This window comes from Besnoitia besnoiti, chromosome X (assembly GCF_002563875.1).
Source record: "Besnoitia besnoiti strain Bb-Ger1 chromosome X, whole genome shotgun sequence".
Lineage (NCBI taxonomy): Eukaryota > Apicomplexa > Conoidasida > Eucoccidiorida > Sarcocystidae > Besnoitia > Besnoitia besnoiti.
Window position 1 is genome coordinate 486,300 of NC_042365.1, and position 26,332 is coordinate 512,631.

The 26,332-nt window shown below is 60.0% G+C and overlaps 3 protein-coding genes across 3 annotated transcripts; 2 read left to right on the forward strand and 1 right to left on the reverse strand.

Moving 5' to 3' along the window:
* Window positions 1-1,275: 1,275 nt before the first annotated feature.
* Window positions 1,276-7,071, forward strand: BESB_016270 (uncharacterized protein; the record flags this gene model as incomplete). Its single annotated transcript, XM_029360342.1, has 6 exons — window positions 1,276-1,396; window positions 1,635-1,750; window positions 2,052-2,750; window positions 2,897-3,985; window positions 4,532-4,720; window positions 5,095-7,071. 6 exons carry the CDS (start codon window positions 1,276-1,278, stop codon window positions 7,069-7,071), a joined length of 4,191 nt encoding a protein of 1,396 aa, XP_029216318.1.
* Window positions 7,072-8,185: 1,114 nt separating this feature from the next.
* Window positions 8,186-13,816, reverse strand: BESB_016280 (uncharacterized protein; the record flags this gene model as incomplete). The annotated part of the gene is made up of 1 exon (XM_029360343.1): window positions 8,186-13,816. The coding sequence occupies one exon, from the start codon at window positions 13,814-13,816 to the stop codon at window positions 8,186-8,188; it is 5,631 nt and encodes a 1,876-aa protein (XP_029216319.1).
* Window positions 13,817-15,652: 1,836 nt separating this feature from the next.
* On the forward strand, window positions 15,653-19,582 carry BESB_016290 (RNA recognition motif-containing protein; the record flags this gene model as incomplete). Its single annotated transcript, XM_029360344.1, has 7 exons — window positions 15,653-15,899; window positions 16,306-16,376; window positions 16,875-17,036; window positions 17,454-17,559; window positions 18,044-18,132; window positions 18,731-18,834; window positions 19,507-19,582. The coding sequence occupies 7 exons, from the start codon at window positions 15,653-15,655 to the stop codon at window positions 19,580-19,582; spliced, it is 855 nt and encodes a 284-aa protein (XP_029216320.1).
* Between the last annotated feature and the right edge of the window lie 6,750 nt (window positions 19,583-26,332).

Sequence of the window (26,332 nt, forward strand, 5' to 3'; positions counted from 1 at the left end):
CTTTGTCTACCTCAAAAGACGTCTGGAGCTCGCTGTATCACCACATGACATGCAAGGCCCCATCGTGCTGTGCTGTGCTTTAGCTTTTTGCTTCATTTTTTCTAGCCTTGCTATCGTTCTCTTTATGGAATCTCGAGTTCTATTCTTGGGCATCTGAGTGTCCAAGTTTGGAGCCGAAATGTCGCCAGTGGACAGTTTGAAATTATCAGCCCTGAAACTGGTCAGAAACCGCCAAGACCATTAACTTCCCGCCACAGTCCTAACATCAGGAGCTCTGCAGTCCACCGCCGTCCGTCGTGTACCATTGCGTAGTTTTAACTGTCACCAGTCTTTCAATTTCATCCTTGGCTCAGCTGCAGCAAGTCGAAGCCGTGAAGGCACGGGCACGGTGTTAGAACAAGCACATGTGTACTCAAGAATTATAGTGTGAACTCCGTCCACCTTCACGTGAGCGGCATTTGTTAGACATAACCATGCTGTATCTAGACGTTTATCATGACTGCTCGACGATTCATTCCTTTGACTCCTTGCGACTGTCGTATCACGCATGATGGTTTGGCCCCCAGTCTGCAAGTACCGTTTGATTAACTACGGAAGGCCGCGACTACTTAACTGCATTTGGCTGTTTGACCTTAATTAACGCGTCCGGGTTGTGTTTTCTCCCGGCAGACGTTCGTAATTTCTCTTGTACGTGCTGCATACCCAGCAAATGCTGGTTCGCGTCATGCTGTAGATTGCTTCCGCAACCTGCGGCTCTTGGTATTCCTGACCATCATCGCATCGTATGTGGTATCCCCGTTACTGCTTCCCGTGTTTCCTGTCGAAGTTTTTGTTTCCCTTCCCTTCGCCGCCGCAGCTTAACCGAGGCTTTTCCTGCTGCCTGTACCTACGGTTCTTCCTGGTCTGTTTTCGGGCCTGCCTCGGTTGTTTCTGATATCTTTGTCGTCGCTCTCTGTACGCGTCGATCGCTGATGCACGTCTAGCTCCATCAAATCCCTCGTTTTGCCGTGACTTTCCATCTTGCCCATTCGTCTTCTGGCGTTAGCGCAGCGGCCCCGAATGCTTTGGCTGAGCGGCAGAACCTTTCCCCTCGAGCAGATTGAACGTAATGCGATCTGTCGAGGAGGCTGTTGCATGAGAGAAAGGGGGCTTTAACGCCACGCACACTGTCTGGAATTCGAAACGTCTTGGGCGGCGCCCCGGTGAAATAGAGGGAGGTGCTTTAACGGGGCTGGTGAAAGCAGGTTAAGTCGTCGCAGCCGCTTGTCTGAAACAATGTTGGAGCAGCGGCAGTTAGCTGTGGTTCGCTGGAACCGAGACAGGAAGCAAAATGACGACGAAGAGGGAAACGAGGGAAAAGGGATCTCCACTGCCTTAGTACCCTTCAACTCGCAAGGTAACTGGGGCAGCAGTGTTGAGCGCGTACGTTAGACACTTCCGCGAATATGAGGCAAGTAATACAGTAGACGCAGAGACTAAACACGAGGAAGAATCGGCATAACGCGTGAACCTGGTACGACTCCTTCACGTATGTGGACTTGGCACCGTGGGGGAGTGACGAGTTTCACAAGGTGGGCTTCCATGCGACGGGGACTGAGACACGTGCGCGTCCGTTTCCGTTTGCGGGACTTCAGCCATCTTCAAGAAGTTCCTCGCTGCGGGCGTCGTCAGCCTGCCTCTGCGCAGCTACGAGCAGCCGGGCGCAGACGAAGACATCGCCCGAAACAGGATCAGCACGCAAGTTTCCAGAGTGCGGAACGGTAGTCCGTAGCGCCGCCGTCATGCTTGTCTCTGACGCCAGTTTTCGGCGCCCAACAACGCCGCATACCAGTACCCAGAACCCGGTGGAGCACGATATGTTCTTACATGAGTGTCTGAGAGAAGCTACGTGTAGAAAATCGCAGTGCAAAACTGCCTACCTACACGCATGCGCCTGCACCTCTTTTGCGTCAAATCGGCACACATAGGGACGACGCCGCGGTGAATACAAGGATGAGCCTAACTGGCAATCGCCGTGCGGCTGTCGTCGCTGTCTGTGTGGTTCCATTCAGGTTATTGCCGACCGCGAACTTCGCCGCCTCGATCTTCTTCGTGCAGTCCTCCTCCTCTTTCCCTGTCCGCCGGCGTTGACTCACGGCAGGCGAAGTCCTTTTGGGCCCCGCGAGACGCGCGTAGAAACTTGCAGCAATGCCGCCAACTACCACCTCTATGTGGCCGCTCAGCCTCTGCCTCAGCAGGCGATTCTCCTACGGGGCGTCGCGGCCGTTCTGCTTCAGCAATGGCTTCTTCTGGCGGCGGACATCGGTCTCCTGGCTCGTCGTCTACTCCGCATTCAGAGGCAAGCCGTGGCCAAGTCTCGCTTTCCTCGTGACCCGTTCACGAAGGAAAAAGGGGATTTCTTTCCCAGACCCAAAGGCTTGGCGGCGCTATGGGGGGAGCTCGATGAGGCGGAGGACGACGGAGACGACGAAAGGCGAAGAATGGGCGTATCCAAAGTGCGACGGAAGAGAGCGCGAACGCGAGGCGAGGGCGCCGATGAGCAAGATCTGCTTCTTCGGCTGCTCCAAAGAAGTGAAGGAGACGTCGGGGAGGCGAGGGGAGGAAGACGAGCGAGTGGCCTTCTGGAGCATGGGACGAAGAAGCCGAAGAACGGAGGCCCCTGGGATTCCTTAGGGGACTCGCTAGCGATGACCACAGAGAGTCAAGAAGGCCTGTACGCCTACCCCACATACGAATTCGACTACGACGCGGTAAGCCGCCACCAACGCAGAGTCGAAGTATTCTGCTGCCCGCCTCTGCTCGCGTAGAGGCCTATGCCTGGCGCCAGCGCGTCGCCGAGAAGGAACTGGGCAAGCCGTGTGCGCGCTTGCGCATGTCTCCGCTCTCGCCTTTGCAGATTATGCAGCGCCTCAGCGAGCGCCCAAGAGAGGAGGAAGCAGGCGAAGAAGGCTGCGCCTTCTTGGAGAACGAGCTCCGGAAGCTCGAGGCCGAGCGCGAGAAGATCGCGCGCGCTCAGGCCCCTCCCCCGTTTTTCCCAGAAGAGGAACGGAATGCACTCCACACGTCTTTCGCGGACGACCGCACCTTCCTCGACGCCTGCTGGGCGGGCTACAAAGCGTTGCCGCCCTCAGCGGTTGTCCCAGCGGGGCGAATGGGAGACGCAGGCGACGCGCATCGGCACAGCTACCAGGATTCCAGGCTGCCTGCCGGCGCAGAGACAGCCACACGCCACAGTGCAGAGACAGGCCCGCTCGACAGGCGGCAGGGCGGCGCGGCTGGAGGAGAGGCGCTGACTGCCTACGAGTTCGAGAAGCTTCGCGCTGACTCCCGCCTCGCGCCCGTTTCCCTCACGATGCCGTTTTCTTCGGTGCGGCGCGGCGGGCGGATGGACACAACAACCTCGCACCTGGGCGAAGAGGACGCGTCGCCTCGAGACGCAACCCGAGATCGGGGTTTCTTTGAGGTCTCCCGCGAAGGCGACGAGCAAGCGAGAGAAGCGGGCAGCGGCGTCTACGCGCGGCAACGCTTTGAAGATGAGGACGGCGCATGTGTGTGCGCAGAGCGCCGAGAAGGCGACCGCCAGAGAGCGGAAACTGCAGTGTGGCGCTCGGCGTACGCGGAAGACAGACTGAATCGATGGGGCGACGAACACAGGGTTCGAGACGACACAGACGCGCTTGATGTCGAGGGACACGGAGGGATCAGTCTCGCGGAGAGCGGAGACTGGTTTCAAGAAAACTTCGAAGACCTGCAGCGCGGCCCGACGCCCGCGAGCACGGTCGGTCTGCACGGACCCCAGGCACCTAGACTCGCAGGCGCGCGAGCCACGAGCTACTCCGCATTTGGAGAAGCGGGCGGAACTGCTTGTGCAGGCGACAATGCGCAGGAAAAAAAAGCAGCCATCCGTCTACGCTCGACAGAAGACGTCGCGTTTCGCAGAGCCTGTGAAGAGTTGCCCGACGGACCGAAGAAGGAATCAGGCAAGGTACGATGAACAAACACACCAGCACTGACGTTTTCATTGCCTGGAAACAGACACCCCAGACAGACTGCGCCTGGAAACCCAAGGCTGCTCCCCCTCCTCCGCCGCGTTCGCCTCTGCATCTGCGACTCGCCTGCGTGTCACTCCCCCTTTCCGTGAACGTTTGTGATTCGCGCCGCGGCCTGCCGTCCGTGATAGTCATGCGCGCTCTCCTCACTCACCGTCGCTTTCTCCGAGTGGAACAACCGCTCATCTCTTGTGGCTTTTCTCCTCCTTGCGTCTCTCCATCCTTTCATTCTTCCGCCCCGGGAGGCGTTCTGGGGATCTTTGGAACAGACGCGTTTTTTCTGAGTTTTTCGCGCGCCTTCTCTGCTTTTCGCCTTGCGCATTTACTGCCGCAATTCGGCGGTGTCGAGTCGCCGCAGTCAGGCTTGTTCGAACCACGTGACCCTTGGGTTTTTGGCCTGCTGTTTACTATAAGTTTTCTTTCAATTTGTTTTAGACTGCTGAACAATGAGCCACCAACGCACACTTTTTCTCTACTCGCAGGTCGCGCGTCGCGTGTCGTGGGACTCTGCGGCCTTTTCCATGCTCCCCGAGCTTCTCGCGCGATTCGAGCCGCACAAGTGCCCTCACTTTCTTGAGAAAGTCAGGGTGCTCCAACAATCGATCTCACGCGCTCAGAGACTCGCGCTGACTGCGGTGGGCACGACGCTCACGTCGCCCCTGCCCGGGCTGGTGAGAAAAAACGACCAGAGCGCTGCCGTGGATGCGGCTCGCGCGTTGGCGATACAGCATCTGATTTGACTTTCAGCAGGCCAGAGAAGCGACAGCGTAGACAACATCCGACCCCTATGTGATGCATCAACCTGCTTCGTGTCTGCGGTATTGACCTCGCTTCCGGCCGAGGCACCTTCCCCTCCGTACGTCGTTGAGCTCGCCGGGGAATTAGTTTCTGCCGAGCCTTTTGTTTGTTTTCAGCGGCCTTAGCGTTTGCCTCCTGGGGGGCCCCTCTCTTGCGTGTCGCCATCGCGAAGGCGGGGTTAGAGGCGGGCTGGGCGATCGCCCGTTTTATCCTATCCTGCACTCGTGTGCGTGTCTGACTGACTCAGTTCCACTACGACCCGTGTCTCGCGTTGCTCTGCTGGCCTTCGTTGGACAGCCTCGAAGCACAGAAACGCCGGTTCCTCGCCATCCGCAAGAGAGGCCGGCTGCCGAAAGTCCGCGGGGGGGCTAGCGGCGTCTCGTGCGATCTGACTGGCCCTCCTGCATATTTACCGGCGGCGGGCGTGTCACTTTCGTGCCCGCTGTCGCTTAACTCGGACTTCTCGATGCATGCTCAGGACGCTTCCAGCGTGAGCGCGTGGAGGTGCCTGTGGGCGGATGCTGTGAGGCGCGGGGGGCCCGGCGCGGGTTCGAATTCTACGCGGCACGCTGGAGTCTCTAACAGGCGACCTGGGCTTTCTGCGGAAGCAGGTAGCTCCTCGTCGAGAGAGGCAGGGGAACGCAGCAGGGCGGAGGAGGATGGCGGCGGCATCGGAGAGTCTGTGGGCGATTACGAGGCTATCTTGTTCGAGGAGGACCCGGACGCCGGGGGCCCCCAGCCAGCTGAGATTCGCGTGTCGAGAGGCGAAGACGGCGATGCATGGCCAGCTGGGAGGCGGCCGAGGGCCTCAGACGTTTCTAGAGAGGAGCCAGCAGGCGACAGCTTTCCGGTGGCGTCGCTAGACGAGCCACAGGAGCGCAGCCAGACCTACCTGTCGAGCGACGCGATGAACAGCAGCGACTACGTCGAGGTTCTACGTGGCCTCTTTGACAGCAGCAGCCTGACTCAGGGGTTGTACACGCCTTGTGACTTGAACGCCAGGTTGAAGGGCTCGAGGCATTCGTCGCACCTTCTCCATCAGTATCTCTGCGCCGACGCCGGGGGGGTACAGCACGGACGAGGGAGTGCGCACGCGCTGCCGGGCGTTGGCAGCTCCTTTGCCTCGTCCTCGTCTTCCAGGGTGCAGAGTGGATCTGAAAGAGCCTCGGAGGACTTCTTTGACGGCGATCTCCACGCGGAGAGCAGTGAGGACGGCAGCCTAGCGGCGACAGAGGCATCGCGAGCGGCCTGCCCCTCCGCGGCCTCCCGGCGGGCGAGCGACCGCAGCTGGGCGGGCGGCGACGAGCAGGGCGGGCTTTCGGAGTCTGCAGCGCTCGCACATCCACACGCTGGCGGAAAGGCGTATTCGTCAGACAGCGGGGTAGGGGACGTCTCAGGAGCTCTCGATGCAAAGACACACACGGGGCTAACTAGCACAGTCACAAGCCGAGACAGCAGCACGAACACGAGTCACACGCTCACAACCTCGTCTGTCTCTTCAGACATGCCTCGCTTTCCGTACCAAACACTGTCATCTGGGGGACGCATGGACGATGCGTCAAGCGTCTGGGCAGACACTGGACAGGCGCGAGGAGGCACGCAGGACACAGCCACGAGGGAGGGATTCCGTAGCTTTCTGTACGCACTCCTCCGGAGGCAAGTCTTGCTGGCAGATACCCTCAAGGGCGAGCGACTGGGGGGCGCTGCCTCGCTGGCGCCTGTGCCCGTCTCTGGGCTCCAGGAGCGAGATTCCTCTCGTGACGTGCGAGGCGCAGGCAGAGTCAGCGGTCACAGCGAAGGGCTAGATTGGCCCGCGGCGGGGGAATATGGCACACCCGCAGTAGTCGCGAGACTACCTTTTCACGAAATTGTCCCGCGCGGGCGCCTGAAGGCGTCGACTGCAGCGAAGGCGTTCCAGCATCTGCTGGCGCTCCACAGCCGCGGAGAGATTTTGCTGACGCAAGAGACGCAGACGCCTGCGCGTCCACAGGGGGCGGCGAGTCACGCAGAGACCGCGCCAGGCCCTTGCCCGACTTTGTTCGTCTGCGGAACGAGAGACATTCTCTTCGCCGACGCGCGGAATCCGCAGGAGTTCCCTCGCCCGGCAGAAAGAGAACAAACACAACAAACCCGAGGCAGCCGCGGGAAAGACGCCGCGGCGGACGCATGCGAACAGCGATCGCTGGGGACTAAAGGCGGCGAGCGTCTCGTAGTGTGTGCCTAAGAGGGAATCGTGCCTTGAAGGGAGGAGGGCGCAGGTGCTTGAGGAGAGACAGGGAGAGCGCAGACTACTGCGCACACGATAGGCGGCGGGAGTGCACATAGCAAGTGAAAAGGCCGAAAAGGTGGCGCATCACACGAGTCCTGCGTGCGGCTTCTGCGTTGAACACCGAGCCTGTCCGCAGGCGAATAGGGCATGCGCGGGCTGTGGAGTGCGCCTGGACGTGCAGAAAAAGCAGCTTATCGGCCCTCAGAAGCGCGATTTCTCCGAACCCCTGTGTCCTACGAGAGCAGGGTGACCTTGTTCTCTAGGTGTTTCGTGCCTTGCGGCTAAACCGTAAACCGCAAAACGCGCGGGACGTGTGCATGCGCAGAGAGTTGCTCTAGGCTGCTTGATTGGGGCGTCGTTACCAAGTACCTGTGTTCTCTCCCTCCGCGGAAGCCGCACAGAGTCCAGAGTACATGCTTTACCTTCACGCGCCGGCGAGCCAGTCTGCCAGATCGCCCAGACAGGTTCAAACAAAACTAGCAGAACGCACTCGATTCCCTGGCAGCCGGGCGCTTCCCCGGCGGAGAGGGTCGCGCGCGACCCGACAGACACGCCCCCCCCCGTTCCTACAGAAAACGGACCACAGATCTACTCCTCGCGCGTGCACCTGCATGCATATATACAGATATATATGTATATACACGTATGTATATACACGTATGTATATACATATATATACATATATATACATATATGCATCCGCGGCTCTCTTCTATACATAGGCGTATCGAGGTAACAACACGTATATGTGAGGGCGGGCGCGGAGGCACAAACGCACAAGCAGGCGCAGACCCGCGGGTACATGTGCAGCCGCTGCCGAAGGCAGTGCGCGAGGGAAACGCATTCGCGCAAGAAGCAGTACATATATCTACGTTGCGCCGCGTGCCCACACGAATCTATACATAGTTGCGTGTAGATGACACCACAGAAGCAAAAACTCGACACAGCGTCCAGTGCGCGGGAGGCTGAAAAGACAGGTCGGTGGCGGACGGAAAAAATTCAAGACGAAAACTGCGGAACAGACGTCGACGGGTCGATGCGCCGCTTGGACGGACATTGCCTTTTTTCTCTAGCTATTGAGCCTTCGTTGTGGTGCTCCCTCGAGCTCGTCTTCATGCTCTGCGTCCTGCGCACGCGCCATCAGCAGAGCCATTCTTTCCCTCTCTTCTGTCTTCTTCCGCTTCTTCTTCTCCCGTTTCCTCCGTCTCCTCACTTCTTCCTCGTATACGCTCATTTTCTCGCTCTCTTCCTCGTCGGGCTCGCACGCGACGCCTTCGGCTTCTGCAGGCGGCGAGGCGGCCCCGACCTTCTTCTTTCGCGGCTTGCGTGGCGTCGTGTGGTGGGCTTCGTCGCTCGAATTCGCTTCCACGGTGAACTCCGCCGCAGCTTCCTTTTCTTGAGCCGCGGCCGAGGGAGGCGCCGCCAAGGCGAAGACTGGGCGTCCGCGCGGCGCCTGTTTCCCCTGTTTCGCGCTCGAGACCTTTCGGCCTTCTTCACATTCGTCTTCATCTCCGTCGCCGGATTGTCGCGCCTGGGCATTCTTGCTGGACGTGGGAGCCGCGTGTCCAGGCCACTCGCTTCTCTGGCTCGATGCGACTGCCTCCTTGCGCGCCTCGCCTTGGTCCCCGCTGTCTGCAGCATCTGCGAAACGCGCGTGCTTCTTCTTCTTGTGTTGTCGCCATCGCTCTCCCGTCGCTCCCGTCTCCGCCGCTCCTCTCTCAGCGCTTGGCCCTGAAATTCGCGAGTTCTTTCCGCTCGCCTCCTCCGCCACTTCGAGCTGTAGGGCACCGCGGTCGCCGCGGTCGCTGCGATCCAGACAGCCGGAGGCTGCTGCAGCAGCCACGTCCCCCTCGAACGCGTCGCTGTCTCTTCGACTCTCCCTTGCTTCAAAGTCTTTCCTCTTCTTTTTCTTCTTCTTCTTCACATGCGGCTCATCGCGCCTGACGTCGGGGTTAGCTGCTTCGCCTCCCTCTTGGGTCAGCTTCCGCGCCTCTCGCTCGTTCCCAGAGATGCCGGTTTCATCGTTAAGCCACGCGGTTTTTGGCCTCTCGGCCTCAGGTTCGCCTGCATCATCACCCGAGTCCCCTGTGCCGCGTTCCCTTCGACGCACGCCTTCCCCTGCGCCCTCTCTTGTCTCACTGTTGCGTTTCTCTTCCAGAGAATGCGCGTCACGAGCGGCCTCTTCGGCCTTGCGCAGCTTCTTCCTTCTCTTCTTCTCCTTCCTCTGCTTCTCTGCGCTCTGCGCCGCCAGTTCGGCTTCCTCGTCTTCGAGTCCAATCATCTCTGCCGTCGCTGTTTCTTCGCTCTCTCCTTTTTCATCTCTTTCTCCGTCGCAAGGCAAAGCTCGCACGTTTCCAGGTTCTTCGTCGACGTCCAGAATCGGGATCCTCTTTTTCTTTCTCTCCCGGACTTCTGCAGTCGCTTTCGCGTCTTCCTTCTCTCCGTGAAGGTCGGTGTCTCCTTCCTTGCCGGTTCGTTGACAGTCCGCGGCCGCAGCAGGAAGCGTGTATTGCGTCTGCGGTATCTCCTCAGCCAAGGGTATCTTCTGCTTCTTTTTCTCCTTCTTCCTTTTCTTCTCTTCTCGCGGCACGTTTTCTTGTGCTTCGTTCCGTGTCTCGCTCGCCCCGTCTCCCCAGGCCGCCGCCTCTGCGGGCTGCCGCGCGCCTTCCTCTCCTTCAGCTGCCCCCCCCCAGCTCTCCACGTTTCCTCCCTTGAGCTCCTGTGCGTCGTAATCGGCGTCGAGGGCTCTTGACAGCAGCCGATGGCGTTTCTTCTCCCTCTTTTTTTCTCTCTTTTTCTCTCTGGTGGCCCTCACAAGCTGTTGCGCGCTCAGGTCGTCTTGGCTGGACTCTGCGCGGACGCCGCTGCCGTCGCGCCGATTTTCCACTGCCTCTTCAGCCTCTGTGCACCTCTCACGCGTCCCGCGTTCCTCCCTTCCACGATCTCGCTCTTTGCGTGGGCTCGGCGCACGCGTGTCTGCAGCTTCTTGCCACTCACCCTCGACTCCCAGACCGCCTTCCCTCTCGGCTTCACTGCTGTGAACTCTTCTCTTCTTCTGCGCATCGCCTGCGCGCGCAGGTCCCTCTGCCCGCCCTCCCGCCTCTTCTCCTTCTCCACTGCGCGTCTCCACCTCGGCGCCTGGCTCACCTCGCTCTGCTTCCTCCTCTGCGGCAGACACGCTGAGGCGGCGGCCTTCCACTCCCTCCGCGGCGCTCGCGGCACTCGCGGCGCTCGCGGCTCTGCGCAGGCGACGGGGTGACCCCACCGCCTCCTCCTCGCCTCTGCATCTGGGAGCTTCCTCCGTCTGCCCCTGTCCCGCATGCTGAGGCGCTGCAGCCGCTTCCTCGCGGACAGCGTCCGCGCCTTCTTCTGCGGTTCTCCCCGCGTCGCTTGCCTGCGTCTCGACCTCTACACGCTCTTCAAGTCCGCACTCCCCTGCTTCGGACTCTGCGGCGTCCTCCCTCCCTGCGGCGCATTCGAGGTCCTCTGGCGCTTGCGCTCCCTCAACTTCGTCCATGTCTGCCTCCCGCCAGCTCTCTCTCTCCTCAGGCCGCCTCTCCCGGCTTTCCTCTCTCTCGCGCGCGACCTTCTGCTTTCGTTTCTTCGGTAAGCGGGATGCGTCGGGTTTCGCTGCCTCGCGGTCTTCTGAGTCGCTTTGCATCGTTCCTGCGTCGCCGCTTCGGTCTCCGCCCAGGGGTGCGCCCACTGCGGTTTGGTGTCTCCGCGCTTCGGCCTCTGGCGCGCCGTTCTGCGCGCCGTCTCCTCCCTGCAATTTTTTCCTTTTCCGCGTGTCGCCCGACTCAGCGCCTGCCTCGCCTCTTCGTTTCTTTCCTCGCCTGCCTTCTGAGGGAGCGTCTTCTCGTTGCTCTTCCTCGCGCGCCGCAGGTTCTCCTTCTGCGAGTCGAGCTCCATTTAACTCCCGCGCCTCCCTCCGGCCCCGTCTCGCTCGCTGCGCCCCCCCCGCCTGCTGGCCTCCTGTCTCCTCTCCGGGCGCGCCAACTTCGTCTCGCGCGATGTCGCACAGCGCCATCCTGCGATCGGCGTCTCCGCGACTCTCCTCTGAAGCCGCAGCCAGAGGCTGCGAGGGCGGGGGGAGAGCCGGTGAGGACGCAAAAGAGGGGAGAAAGGCCCCCGGGAAGGACGGAAACGGGGATTCGAAGTCGTCTTTCCACGCCCGGGCAAGCGCCTGGGCGCTGTGGTGTCGCGTGCCAAACGTGAAGAATTTTTCGTTGTATTTCTGCAGGCGGCGGATTTCCTTCTTGCCCTCGCGCCGCAGTAGCGAAAGGACGCCGTGACGTCCCAGCTCGCGCTCCTCTGCGAGCCACTTCATCTTCTTCTCCTCTTCGTCCATCGTCGCCTCCTTCGCGCGCTCTTCTTCCTCGAGCCGACGGTCTTCTAGGGAGTCCTCCTCTTCGCCTTCAGATGCCGACGGCGACGAGCCTGAGCAGCCCGCGTCGGTGCCCCGTCCGTCTTCGTCCTCTCCTTCCTCCTCTCCCTCCTCAGGTTCTCGTCTGCCGCGCGACCCGCCTCTCCGCTTCCTCGCGCGCCTCTCTTCTCTGCGTCGCCCGCGCCGCGCCTCTCGACTCCTCTCCCTCGCCTCGTCGTCCTGCGACGCGGTCTCCTCCGCGTCGCCGTCTGGCTCGCTGGCGCCGGCCTTGAGGCGTCGGCTCTTTCGGCGGAGGGCGCGGCGCACAGCTGCCGCGAACTCGTCGCAGGGCAGCGCGCCCCTGAGGAACATGAATTCGTCGCGCTTGCGGCTCACGCGTTTGCCAAGCATCTTCAGGTGGTAGGCGAGCAACCGCGTCTGCTGTGCGAGGCCAAGGCGCTGCCCCGGGACGAACCGCAGATGGCGGAATGCGGAGTAGTCCTTGGTGGTGGATCGCGGTTGCTTTGCCTCCGTCTCTGAGCCAGCGTCCGCTGCGTCGGAGTCGCCCGCCTCGCTCTCGCGCTTCAGCACCCGGCGCCTGCCTCTCTCCTTCTTCTCCGCCTTGGCGGTGGGCGCGTCGTAGACAAAGTCGCGCGGCGGGCACAGCGACCGCACAGTGTGGCGGAAGGCCCAGGTGAGCAGCGCCGGCGGGCAGTAGGGCGCGATGTCCAGGCAGTCGACGTCCGCGAAGCCGCTGAGGCCTTCCTCTCCGGCGAGCGAGTCCTGCGCCGCGAGGTCCTCGCCAGAGGCGGCGCTGGACTCGAGCCCGAGCAGGGTCTCCTTGTGCCGCGCGGCCGCCGCACCGAAGGCGCGCTGGACGTCTCGCAGAGCCTCGCAGAGCTCCTGCTGCGCCTTCTGCGTCTCGAGCTTCAGCCGGCGGTACATGCAGCGCACCGCGCGGCGAAGAAGGACGGGCAGCGCAGAGGGGACTCCCATGCGCCGAGCCAACTCGAGCGGAACGACGTTGAAGGTGTACTGCAGCCGCAGATGCGACGCAGTCGACTGCGGGAAGAACCGCGTCTGCAGCTGGCGCCACTTCACGCCGCACGCCGGCAGCGTCTCCCCCGAGAGCTCCTGGACTTTCAGCCAAAGAAACGTCAGGTCGGAGGAATCGATTGAAGTCGGCCGCCGATACAAGACCAGAGTCGTCGTGGGCAGCGCACAGTTCGCATCCAGCAGCGACGCGTACTGCTGCGCCTGCTCGCGCCGCAGCTCCACGCGCGTCTTCCGCTCGCCTTCGGGCTGCGCCGCGGCGCCTGCCTCCTCCTCCTCCTCTCCGTCGGGGGGCGGCGACGTCCCGTGCGCCTCAGCGTCTTCGCCGGCGCTGGGCACGAGCGTCGACTCGGCGCGTTGCGCCGAGGCTTTCTGCCTTTTTTCTTCCTCCACCGCGAAGAGCCGCGGCTGCAGCTCTTTCCACTTGTCGTAGACGCAGCAGGCCGTCCGGTTGAGGATCTGCGCGATGCGCGCGAAGCGGTCTCCGGGGTTGGTTGTGCGCAAGTCGCTCTCGAGCGCAACCAGCGTCTTCACTTCCTCCTCGCTCCAGGCGCCCTTCTTGCGCACCTGCAACGCGACGCACAGCGTGCGCCGAATGAAGAGGTAGACCGACGAGGGCGGGCGCTCTGGCAGGTAACGCGCGAGCGTGGCGAACCGCTCGCGCTTCGCAATCGCGCTGCGCGACGCGTCCCGCCGCGCAGGCTCAGATAAATCCATCACCGCCTCCTTCACTGAGCCGTAGCCCCACAGTGGCGCATGCTCCTCCAGCGCATGCAGCAGTCGCAGCCGCTCCGCCGCCGTGAAGCGCCCGCGCCGCACGCCCGAGCCGCGCGACGAGGGCGAGGAGGCCGGCAGAGACGCCGGCGAGGCAGAGGAGGGCAGCGCAAGCGGCAGCTGCAAAGACTCTCCCTCGGCGCGGGGAGGAGCTGCAGCCGCGGCTGCAGCTGGGGGTCTCGAGGCCCGCGACGAGGGGCTCCGCGCCTTGGGTCTCGCGTTGCCTGCGGCGGAAGACGCCTGCGCATCCGGTGAGGGGAGAGGCTCGGCTAGCGAGGGCGAGTCCCGCTGCGAAGGCGTCTCAGACGTATCAGACGCCGGCGGCGCGGGCTCGCTCTCCTCAGTCGCCCTGCCGCTGGAAGGTTCGAAGGCGTCCACCGCATCGGCGGCGTGGAGGAGGCCTTCGCCGTCCTGTCTTGCGTCTCTGCGCACGCTCTGCTCGCCGACCTGGGGCCCCGCGGCCGCCTGCGCGGCCCGCGGCGCCGCTGCGGAGTGCAGTTGAGTCATCTCGGCAGTCAAACTCGGCACGGGCGCGCCCCCATGCTCGCGGGTGCAAACGGACGCATGCGTCGGCTGCGGAGTCTCGGCGCCGGCGCGGAGACCTTTCCGAGCGCGAGAGGCATGTGGTGCGCTCGGCTGGGCGAGTCGGTCGACGCGCGTGCGGTGATCTGCTGCGCGGCTAGGCAGTCGTCGCCTGGGGAGGGATGGAACGCTGGGAAAACCACAAAACTCCCGACTGGGCAGGGCACGGGCGCGGCGACGAGACGAAAAGCCCGCTTCACTGCGTCAGGAGGGGTGGAAAAGTGCGGGAAAACAAGAGCGCGGCCTTCCGCGAGTGACAAAGTTTCCCTGAAGCCCCGCCGGCGCAAACTGTCTGGGTCGACGAGGTCCCTCTCTCTCTCGTGCTCGCTGCTGAGGTGACGCAGGCGACCTGGCCTCCGTGCCACCGCGAAGAAAGACACAGCGAAGGGAACGTGCCGCAAATCGAAAAGAATAGTACCGAGGAGACGTGTTGAGCGGCGGTGAAGAGGAAAGACTCCCGACGCACAGAAGATGCGCGAAGCGCAGCGAAGCGCAGCCACGGACTTCGAGCCGTTTTTTCCGCTGCATGCGCCGGCGCGACTCTCCCGTTTTTTCGCAAGGAACGCACAGGGGGCCAAATGGCCGTGGAAGCCGCGAGGTTTCAGCAGTGAAAACGACTCTTCTCCTTTCTTGTGATTATCCTCAAAAGCATCCATTGCAAGCACCTGTATGCGGTGCGCGGCGACGTCCCTCGTGCCTCCAGCCCGCCTTCATTTGTCTCTCCCTCTGGGCAGCGTGGCTTCCCTCCTGCGGTCTTGAGCTCCGCCGGGCGGCGCGTGTCGCATTTTCTTCTTCCTTCGGCAGAAAGCCTAAAGCTCTGCCGAGCGCGCCTTTTGTGCGTAGTCTTCGTTCCCCTCGTCTCAAGTGCACGGGGGCACTGCACTCTGCATTCCTTGACGGCGGTGGCGCCCGCCTTCCGCAGAGAGCTCCAGCTGCGTTTTTCTTCTGCCTAACGCACGATTCGGGAGATTACCTCTGTTCTTTCTCTCGGTTGTCGGCGTCATCTTAAGCGCTTCATTTTTTTTGTGCAGCGGAGGTCTTCGTCCCGCCGCCAGCCCCTGAGGTGCTCGGTTACCCTCTTCGTGAGTGCGTGTGCGGCTCTGCGTACCGCTGCGGGAGTTCTGTAACGGATTCAGCTTTCAGCTTCCTGCAGGCCTCAGTTTTCGGCCTTCCTCTCCTCGCTGCGCATCGGCGTGCGCAGGTCGCTGCGACCAGCCTCGGCAACGCGCCGAGTGAGCTCGAGCGAGTCAACGCTGGAACTGTGTTCTGTCTTCGGTGTGCCCTTGTCTCTTCTCTCTCCCTCTGGGATTTCCTCCGTCCCTTCTCTGGTCATTTGACTTTCTGTGAGCTTTGCGTGCGGCCTTCGAAGAACGCAGAACGAAGCGCCGCTCCCGCAGCCGAAGGCGTCGTCCGACAGTTACCAGCGACCGCGCCCGGCGAGCCACGTGTAAGTCTAGGCGTCGGGAGGCGTTGAAATTCGTTTTTTTGTTCCGCCTGTCATTGCGGCCTTCTCTTGGCCTTGAGCACGCGCTACTGCTCGTCCCGCTCTGAGCCTCTTCGTTGTCTCCTCCTCTGTCTCTCGCTTTCTGCGGCAGCTTTCTCTCAACTTTCGGCAACTTCGTCTCTGCGCTGCGTCCTGTTGCGGCGTCTCGCGCTTAGCGTGTCTGAGTCTCCTCGGTTGTGCACCGCTCGCGGTCAGGCCGTCGCTCCGCGTCTTCTTCGTGTCTCCGCTTCGTCTCGCGCGCCTCCTCTGCATTCGAGATGTTCGGCTCAAGCGCCTCCGCAGCTGCGCCGGAAGGGCGCGAGGAGGGCGGCGCGGCGCCCGCGGCGTCGCGTTCGTACGCGAACGGCGAGAGCGCGAGCTTCTCGCAGGGCGCGCAACGAGAGGAGGAAAGTGCGTCTTTTTCCTCCTTCACGTCGCCGGCCGCAAACGCCGCGTCAACGACGCCGGCGTCGCTGCCCTCGCAGGACGCTGCAGCAGGCGCCGAAGGCGCTGGTGCCAGGGCAGGTGAGTCTCCACGCGCACCAAGGGCACTCCGCTCTTCCCCCCCTTCCGCCCCGGTCGGAGAGGCCTCACTCCGACCACCGGGACGCTTCGGCTCGTGCGCTGGTCATTGGGAAGGGACGCAGGCAGGGAACTCGGCGCGAAACAGCGAACCCGCATCTCGAGGTGCGAAGGCGCGTTGCTGGATGAGGGCGCCGGCGCCGATCCCCGCCGCGGACGTGGAACTGGTCCGAGGGGACGGGACTCCTTCGTGGATCTTTAACTGCTGACGTGTGTATGCAACTCAAGACTTTTAGCTGTTTTAAGCAGTCCAGGAGATGGCAGTGTAGTGCAATAATGAAGCATTTGGGGACTGTCTTGGCCGCCTTCCGCGGTGTCTCCGCGGTCGCATGCGTCTCTCTGTCTGCAGAGGGCATCCGCGCGCTGGAGGAGCAGGTTCAGAGTCTGGACTCCGACTGGGATGAACTGCAGAAGCTGCAGGTGAGCCTCGCTGCCCTCAGGGTCGTAAGGCAGGCTCCCCACAGAGGCGCAGTCCGCGTGGCTCCGGACCACAGCCGCGGGTCGACCGCACACGAGTTTTCTTTGTCGCCCTTCGCTCGCTGCTTTCGCCGCTTGGCTGCTCTCTCGCCGCTTTTTGTTTGGGCCATCGCCGGAGCAGCCCCTGGGGTGCGAGTCAGGCAGGGTCTTTGGGACGGGGAGGAGAGGGGAGCAGCTTCGCAGGCCACTGGGTGAGCTGCCCTTGTCTCTTCTCTCGCCGGGGCGCGCACCCAACGCGACAGCGCGGCGAGGAGGCGAAGGCGCTGCCTGCGCATGCAAAGAAGCGCCTCGCGTATCTTCGGCAGTGCGGACGAGTGCCGCGAAAAGAAGTCCAGCCCTGCCTCTGGAGGTTGAGGCGAGGCCCGGCCGCAGAGTTCTGCACCTGAGAGGTGGGGCGGAGCACAAGACGAGGGCAGGTGTGTTGTGTGTTTGCTGTCGCAGTACATGACAGAAGAAGCTGCGTACTCGATGGTGCAGAGTGGAAGCCCTCACGCCGGAGGCCCCGGGGGCCCTGGCGATGCCGCCGCAGCGGCTGGCAACGCGCAGAACTTCGCCGCAGCGGACACAGACGAAGTTGACCGCCGATCGGTTTACGTTGGCAATGTAAGGACGTCCCCACAAACGCGGCCTCCATCTCTCCAAAACCCACATCTTTATGTAATTATTATATATATTCATGTGTGTGTTCGAGCTTCCAGCTGCTGTCTAGGCACACACCTGAATGTATATGTATGTACATAGATATTTGTGGGTAGGGACGCCCGGGCGACGCAGTTTGGTTGCCGCTGTCGTTGTTGTGGCTGTATGTGTACACCGTTCACTCGTATCTCTCGATGAGGGAGAGACGCGCATGCGAATGTGCGCGTGCTGTAAAAGCGGACCGCGTGATGCTTTGAGGGCGCGCGGGCTGCTGACCAGCAGCGAAGGAAGGAGAAAAGCCCGAGGACTGCGTCTGAGTCACCCTCTGTCCTCCGGGCCTCTGCCACGCGTGGGCACTCCTCTCTTGCTCTGCACATGCAGGTGGATTATTCCTCGACGCCCGCCGAGCTTCAGGAGCATTTCAAGTCGTGCGGCACAATCAATCGAATTACAATCATGGTTGACAAGTACACTGGGCATCCGAAAGGTACATCGAGAACGCGCGAAGCAATATGCAACAGCGAATGCTGCGCTCGTGGGGGGAGGGGAACGGGGGGGGGGGGGGGGGGGGGGGGGGGAGGGGCAGTATCTTCCTCGCTGAGTCGCGCGCAGTCGCGCACGCGGAAGAGTCGCCTGCTCCGTGAGTTTGCGCGCCTGTCCGTTCAAAAGAACTGTATGGGGTACAGTTTGCATGCGCGGTCCTCCTGGGCGTCTCGCTCGTGTGTCGACCAGCCGTCAGCATCGGGCGCAGCGCCCTCGTTCCCTGGAGCCTGGCGTCTGTCCGCGGAGGGGCGGATCGGCTCACGCGACTGAACTCTGTTCAGGCCTGCTATGCATGGATTATACACGACTTTTTTTTCTGTATCCCCTGCTTCTGGTCCTTTGAGATCATGCTAGCGGCGAGAAGGGAAGTGCGTCTCAAAGAAGAGCGTGTTTAGCCGGGAAGTTAGTGGCGGCTGTTGTTCTGCCAGGGTACGCATACATCGAGTTCAATAGCGAGGCCGCGGTCCAGAACGCGCTTCTGCTTTCGGATACGGTCTTCAAGCAACGTCAGATCAAGGTACGGAAAATTCTGTTTTTGCTTCTTTCCTGCCAGTTCTCTCTGGGGCGCGGGGTGTGCGCGGACGCGTTCGCAAGGACTTTTCTGAGTTCCTGTTAACACCTCGCGACCTAGGGGTGGAGACAGCTGCAAGACGCCTTTCTTCGGCCGTCCCATCAACCATACTGGGAACAGACACGCGCATCGGCATGCTGACAGCGCACGGGGCTTGCGCCGCTATGACCAGCTCGGTCCCACCCGTCCGCTGCGGCTCCGCCCGCTGCCACAGCACCGACTTTCAGGCGGTGCGTTGGCTCTCTTGGCTCCTGTACCGTATTCATATATATATATACGCATTTATATCTATTTATATATCATATAGTATTGGGTATATGTATTTGCGAGTGGAGTGGGAGGTAGACGTCGTTATTTTTATCTTCACGCCGAGTGTCTGCATGCGCGCGGATACCGTGCCTGTAACGCTCTCGGTTATGCTGCATCCCTCCACGGGTTGCGCGTCTTGATTTTAGCGGATGCGTCTCTCTTTGGCGCTGCCTCCGCGAGAATCTGCGCATATCTGCTAGATGCGTCTGTGCGGGTGGGTGTGTGTGTGCCGCAGGTCGTCGCGAAGCGGAAAAACATCCCTGGCTTTGCCCGCGGAAGGGGCGGCTGGCGTGGAGCGCGGATGGCAGGAGCCGGCATGATGATGGGGCGAGGCGGCAGGTGTGTTTGCGTCGGAGGACCGGAGTTGATGAGGTCGTGCGCGCCGGCCGGCCGCGTGCGCCATCCCAGCTCTTGCGGCTGACGCTCGAAAGGGTGGTCTTGAGGGAGCCGACGGCTGTCGCACTGCCCGCTGTGTGCATGCCGAGAGCGCCGGCGACCGCGAGCGCGGTCTCAAGCGTTGAGTTTTTTTCGTTTTTCAGAATCCTGAGCCTTCCCAGTGTCGCAGGTGTTTCTCAAGGGTGGGTCTGTTAGTGTTTTTCAGTATCCCGGAGTCGTCTCAGTATCGCAGATGTCTCTACGTCTTAGTGCTGTGACACCGGGAGCCCAGTGCTTCCGTACGCCTTCCGAGACGGTCGTCGCCTCCCTCCCACCTTGCTTGGGGATGGTCGCTAACGCGACGCTGCCGCAGTTGCCTTCCAAGCGAGCAGGGAGGCACCCAGACGCATGGGCGAAGGCTCCGAAAGGCGGCGCGAAGGCGAGAGAGGCGCAGAAGCCTCTCGCGTGCCTTTTAAGGGGCTTGACGTCTCGTTGGCTCCACTTGTTCGCTCAGAAACTGCGCGGCATTGTGCCAGACTGAGCCGCTAGCAGTTTTGAAGCTGTTTGTAGGTCTGGAGCCCCGCGTACCGAGTCGATCGATGCTTGTGTCTTCACTCTTTTGCCGTTTTTCCTCAGGGGCACACGCGGAGGTTTCCGCCCGATTTACCGCCCTCGCGGAGGCTTCGCGAGAGGGTACGGGCGGCCGTACTAGAGGCCCTCAGTGTGCAGGTCTGCACGAAGGTCATAAAGAAGGCCGACGGCGGCCGCAACCGCGTGAAGCTGCGCTGCTGGAATTATCATCTGTGGTTGTAGGAGATTGAATGGCCGGAAGCAAGGAGACAAACTTACAAGTTGGTAGTTTCCCAAGTCTGGATCGACTCCACGCTACACAGGACACCGCCAGAACGTTCGGGGTGCTCATCCATAGGGCACAGCGCTTTCTGGGTGAATGCATGCATTACCCTTGTGATCCACATCGAGCCAGTGTGCGAACGAACTGGGCGTTCACGCGCTGGCGTGCACCGCGGCAGCTTCTCTTCTTGCTTGTCAAGAAGCGTTGTTTTCGACAAGCGTTGTTTCGGCTGCGATGAACACGCTATCATCTCAAGGGTTTTATTTTTCGTTGCACAGGCACGAGGCACGCTTTATCGGTTCTCAGCCTGCTAATCTGGGCCGGATACTGTTGCGGAGAAGGGCGCCCCGCAGTCAAGAAATCTTTGATATACATCTGTATCGTGTATAGCGGCGCAGACGGCGCAAAAGTAGGGAATACGGGTACGCGCGGCGACAGGGTAGCCCAAAAGGGCATCCACTCGCCAGAACAGGAAGCCGCGAAGCACGAGTCACGTAGCTCTTCTCTGGCTCTGCTGCTTACACAGCACCTTCAGCTACGAGTCGCGGAAACGGATATCGCACAGCCGTCGCCTCGCCTTTTCTGAATTGAGCCTCGATGCATTCCTCCTGACCCTAGACATCTTCTACAGTGTGTAAAAAGGGTGTTGCCTTTCTTAAGCCGAAAAAGTGTAATTCGGCTGCGGCTTGAGCGTGCGAAGTCGAAACTGGACAGTGGAAACGGGTGTCCAAGTCTTGAGCTTTCTCTGAGGAGCCAGCTCACACCAATGCTCCAAGTCTACAGATGACATGACATAAAGGGGCTCAAAGTAAGAAAGAAGAAATGCACGGCCCCAGAAAAACTACAGAGACCAAGAATACTGGATACGGGAGCCGGCTAGGGCCAAGGAGGAAAAACTCTCATCGGCTATGGTGCGTCGGCGCATGCCATCGAAATCTCTCTGTTGTGAGTCCAGCACTGAGCAACGCAAGCGCATGAGATGGCCACAAAGGCAGCTGCTTTGAGGACACGGCGGTAGCTGACTTCTATACCGGAAAAAAAAGTTTTGGACGACACTCAATGCCACTTCCGATAGAGTGCCATAGAAGTAGTGGCATGCCCGCCCATCCTGGCCCCCGTGGTTTTGCTCAGAGTGCCGGTTCCTCACATCCTGTATGATGCGCACACCCTAGATGAAAACGGATCTCCTGTTGTACCCTGGTATCTCGTCTGACCCTCGCCATGCGGATAGGCGTAACGTGACGCCACCGCATCATTTTCCGCGAAAGCACGGTCAAACAGCGAATCTCAGTGATGCAGTAGGTAGCGCTTTGTTGTAAACTCCTGGGACGCCTATGCGTTTCCCCAAACGAAGGTAGAGATACAGCGCCGCTCCAATCGTTGCCGGGCGGCACGGAATGCCGCGTTTCAGCATCATCATCCTCCCCCCTCGGAACATCACAGATTATCGGTCTTGGTGCGCGCGTAACACGTGACAGGTCAGGAGACGTGAGGTTGATGCTTCGTAATGCAGCACGGAGACGGTGTCAGTGCTTCTTAGTCTGAGGACGTCCCGCCCCAGGCCCAGCGTCCTGGTGCAGAGCCGAAGCTGAATGAGTCCTATGGACGTGCTCGTATTGCGATATGCCACGCTATCCGCCCCATGGGTGGAGTTCCCAGGGGGCACGCGCTCCGGCTGTAACCAAGTTGCCCGGACACGTAGGAACAGGGCCCGCTAGCTGGAGCGTTGAACCGGGGGCTGCCCCTGGAGTCAGCGCTGTCTCTCTGTTCAGTGAGACGTCCGGCGAGAGGCCAGCTAACGCTGTTTGCATCTATCGCTTCTTTGGCGGAAGCGGTTTGGATGCTTGGCTCGCAGTGGGGGAACTGCAATTTGTAGCCAGCGACGCGGTGCCTGCGGCTTCATGCAATGCTATTCCCGGTACGCTCCAGCGCACGCAGATGCCCGTGCAGAGGACGCAGGTCGCTTCGGGTCTGTTTGGGAGCCGTCTCCGCCTCCGTCCATCTGCGCCGTTTTCGGTTGTCAGGGCGTTTGCCACGATCCCCGGGGTTGCTGGGATCTTTCGCGAGAGACAGCCAAGGCAACGGCGACGCCCTCGCACGTCTCGCGGGCAGCCCCGACGTGCCTTCTCCCAGGTCGTCTCTCGCACGTCGCGCGCCTCCAAAGTCCACATCGTCAAAGAGGAAGGAAGCATCGCTGTCCTGAGCGCAGCACGCCATGGTCCGGCCACCTCAACGAATATGTGGGTTCTCCTGGGTTCCGCCATGCACCTCACCAGTCTCGGTCCACTGACATTGCGCCTCTTCGGCGCTGCCCGCCGTGCCCCCCCACCCCCCCCCCCCCCCAGCAGACTTGAATAGCGTGGTAAAAAAGCGAAGCGCCGTACCCGCAGAACATGACGAAGGATTCCTGAGCATGCCCGAACCATGTTTACTTACGCGCACATTGATTATGCGTGATGTCATCTCAGTTCTCGATCGCTTCAACGGTGTCTATTCTCCAAATCGGTTCCCCCGATGACGCTGACGCTGCAATGGAATGTCGTTGCCCACTCACGCAAACCTCTACGTATAGCGTCGGACGACCTGGTCTTTGTTTTCCATCCCTCTGCCACGTTGTACGGTACACCACGCACCTTCGCACCTCAGCTTTGCAAGTCATCTCGTTGAAGGTATACTCTTTGCTGGTCTAGAGACTGCTGAAGCATGCACAGATACATCTGGTGTGGTTTATATTAACTTCCTTGCTATTCGCTTGTAGTGGCCCCGGGCAGGCGACTTTTGTTCGAGTCGCTCACCAGCTCCAAGCTGTCGATTGAGTTGCAACACCAAATCCCGCAGCGCCGCAATGTCTTCATACTCAGCTGAGGGCTCATGGATACTGAAGCCAACCCCCTTCCCGCCTTCTGGCGACTCCACTCCATCATCTCGGCAACATCTTGTTTGACCTCTCAACCCTGGGACAAATGGGAGGGCTGCCACAGACGGCGTCAGCTTCGGAAGAGTGCTTGTAAGATACCAACGTTCGCTTGACAACCCATGCTGCTCGCTTTGGGGCTCGTATCAGGCCTCGTCCACGTCTGCTCCATGCGTTGTCGCTGCAGCGGTCACAGCACCCTTAGTATCGATGGCAGATGGCTCTCTGCTGCCTTTGACCTCCGTCAGACTTTCCGTTGCTGTGTCCTCACAGTCATGGAGCGTCCGGCGGGGCCGATTCATCATCTGTGTGGCCTCAGCTGGTTTCGGTTTTTCACCCCTCAGCCTACCAAAGGAATTCGCCGCCGCTGTCGAATTCTTCTGGACTGGTCAGTCACTCGCTGCCTCGTCCGGCACCCGTACGTATGTTCCCGTCACGTTCCCCGCGGACGCTCCCACAGTAGGTTGATTCTCCTCATCGTTGCTGTCAGAGAAGCCCACATGTTGAGGACGCTTTTGAGTAGAACCCCGTTGGTCGTCTCCGGTAGTCGCGGCAGGCAACGCCGCAGAAGCAGTCGTCGAGTCCGCTGTAAACGAAAGACGGGCAGAGCGGGGGCGCGGTCCTTGTGGCGTATCGTGCAGCTTAACGGTATCGTCAGCCCCAGGGAGGCCTGAAACGCACGGTAAATCACACCAGCCTACTGTGCGAAGACCTCCGTCCGATGCTTGACCGGCGTGCCGATGCTGTGAATTGCCGAGTTGGCGGTATTCTCCGTATTGTCATACTTTTTAGTTTGATTTTCTTTGAGCCCATAATTATACTTTAATTTTTTGTTTTTCTAGTAAGTTGGTTCTCTCCTCTGAATACCCGTGGCAGTATTTTGCACGGTATCCATGCTACTGCCATAGTCCGGGGTGAGCACGCGAGGACACACTTTCATGCTCATATAAATCTCGCACACGCTGACAGGAAGGGCACTTGGAAGGGTAGTGTCAGGCACGGGCTGCCAAGAAGGGCACTTGGAAGGATAGAGTCAGGTTGTTGCTTTTTTAAAACAGTGCTGATCACCTGTGGAAACGTAGCGAAATGGGCAGCAGACATATGTGTATGAAATCCGCATAATCAGCTGCTGGAAAATTTCGAATAACCGCCCTATTGTACCAAGGCTTCACGTGCCAGTTCGACACTCCACGAGTACTCATTTCTTCTGCACCCCTTGATACGGCGGGAGCTTAATTCACCTGTCTTTTTTACGTGTGTCAAACAACGAACAGCGCCGCCGCTCACTGCCGGAGTCGCAGGTGTGTAATCGATCGCCGTTTTCGTCCGTTCGACAAATACCACCGCGCGTTTTAGTCCCATGTCGGAGATTGACATAGACCTCCCGCAGCCGCAGAAGGTCCTCAGATGCTGGAGATGGTTCCGGGATGTATAGTGGCATATGGCCCACATCCAAGGATGACGGTTGTTTACCCCTTACCCCTGCCCCTACGCCAGTAGCAAGAGATGCTCGCTCAAAAGATGACCGTGCTGCAGAGACGAGAGCATCGACCGCAACCCTGATTTTGCCACGTTCTGTAGTCGGTTTGCGTCGTAGCGTTCCATACTGCGCCCGTGACCAAGCGTGATTGAGCCTGAATTCAGTCTGTGCTGTTGCGCGCAACGCCTTTTGAAGCGAGGCAAGAATTTCCTGCATACCGCGTTAGCGCATATACGTCTGGAGAGAGTCCTCAACGTGTTGCGACTCACTTTCCGCCAGTTCCTCCATCAAAAGCTGAAGCAGGGCGAGCTTTTGTACGAGCTTATGCGGGCGCAGAACTGTATCCAATGGGTCCGCTATAACATTTCCTTGCGTAGTTCTGCGCGCCCTGCAAGGCGCCCGCCCTCTGAGGCGGGGTATGGTTCTTGAGACGGGGCTTGGCGGAGACGAAGACCGGTCATCAGGTGACGGCTCTCCTGAGGACCACGCAGCAAAAGCGTGTATCCACGTCCTCCACAGACGCCAAGAGTGAGACAGTTTGTGGAGTGGCCTGACCTGCAACCTGGATATGCGTCTTGCGCAGCCCAGTGTGAAGTGCATGCAGAGCCCAACCTGCATAGAAATCCGGGAGTTGTCTTCTTTTTGTCTGGTGGATGTCATCAATGTGTCGTGCTCGCGATCCTTCATGTGCAGCAACTCTGGGGTAGTCACTAGTGGCCGGCGTGCACCGGCATTCGGTAGAACAGGTCGACTGCGGAAGTGGGCAATATTGCAGAACTGGGCGATCAGCAAGCGCCTGTGGCTGGGCTGCCTGTGCGGTGGCTACGAGTGGGTATCTTTCGGCTGTCATACGAGATTAACCTCTCCTTCTAGATAGGAGGATGGCTGTGCATTCGGGGCGGGAGGAACGCTCACTGAAGAACCTGTGGGTCTACGTACGCAAGCTACTCACTCCGTCCCTGCAAAGGCATGCTGGTCTTCCTGGTTTGTTTATTACGGCCCACCGCAAACCCGATGTGCGACTACAATTCAGATTCGGATATCTGGATCATCTAGCTCTGTGACGGCGCGTCTTCGTATGAAGGGCGCCAATATTGAACATGCACGCGGTTACCACCCCTTGTGCGCGGGCAGGTCGCATCTGGGCTGCCGTCCCAGTTTACGCGTTAGAGGAAGACGGTCAGGGGATATTGGCATTTGCTTCCCTTGTGACAACGCACTCCCGGCAGCGCTTCTGCTCGCTTGTGAAGTTAGGAACGCAAGGTATTACAAGAACTGCCGCACACATCGCTGCGGGCACAAGAATCGCGTTTGGGTTCCTGTGCGTGTAGCCTGAGCGCACAAAGACGACGAGGGGTCGAGTATCAACCTGGCCCGGGGGGTCGTGCCGCACGAAGACGGTCGTGCGGCTAGTGTGCGCTCACGCGTCCTTCGAGGAATGGTGGTCGCGGGAAAGGGTCCAGTGTCGTTATGTTTGAGAAGAAAAGGAATCGCCGATTTCACACATTATGGGCACCATGATCAACTTCTAATCGAAGTGTCGACCGTCCTCGGGTAGCTGTCCATGTCCGTCTGCAGTAGTATTTATTTAGTGCTGTGGCAGTGCATCTGATTCCCTCCCTCTCCCCCTGTTGTCCTCCGTTTTCTGTGTATACCACTGCCTTAACTCTTCCCCCCCCCCCCCGCCCCCCCCCCTCCCGCGTATGAAAGGGCTTTTGAGGCGCCACTGAGGCTTGGGCTCGTCTTTGCGGACCTGCCACATAGCATAATTAAAAGACAAAAGAGTGACACTGCCGAATGGCTATCTCGTCGTTTGACAATTTTCGTGGACACCACAAAACTCAAACAGACGTTCAGTTAAACAGTCCAAGCGAGTGTATTAAAGCAATTGTGTTAGCATGAAGCCGCCAAAGATGTTCCTGTGTAATCCTCTCGCGGATCAGTCCTTGCACGTTTACAAAGCGTACCATCGCATAGGACTGGAGTGCGCACGCCGATCGCAGCGGTGCAAAAGGTACAGCAGGTATCAGTAAGGTTCGTGTACCCGAGCAGACAATTGATACAGATCTGTTGCATTAGGCCGCCGTGTGTTCGTTCGGCATTACTTCCTATGTATAAATATGTTGATGTAGATAGATGGCTCTACCGTACGTACGGCTTTATATCCATGCGTACAGATTTATGCGTATATATATATATATATATATATATATAT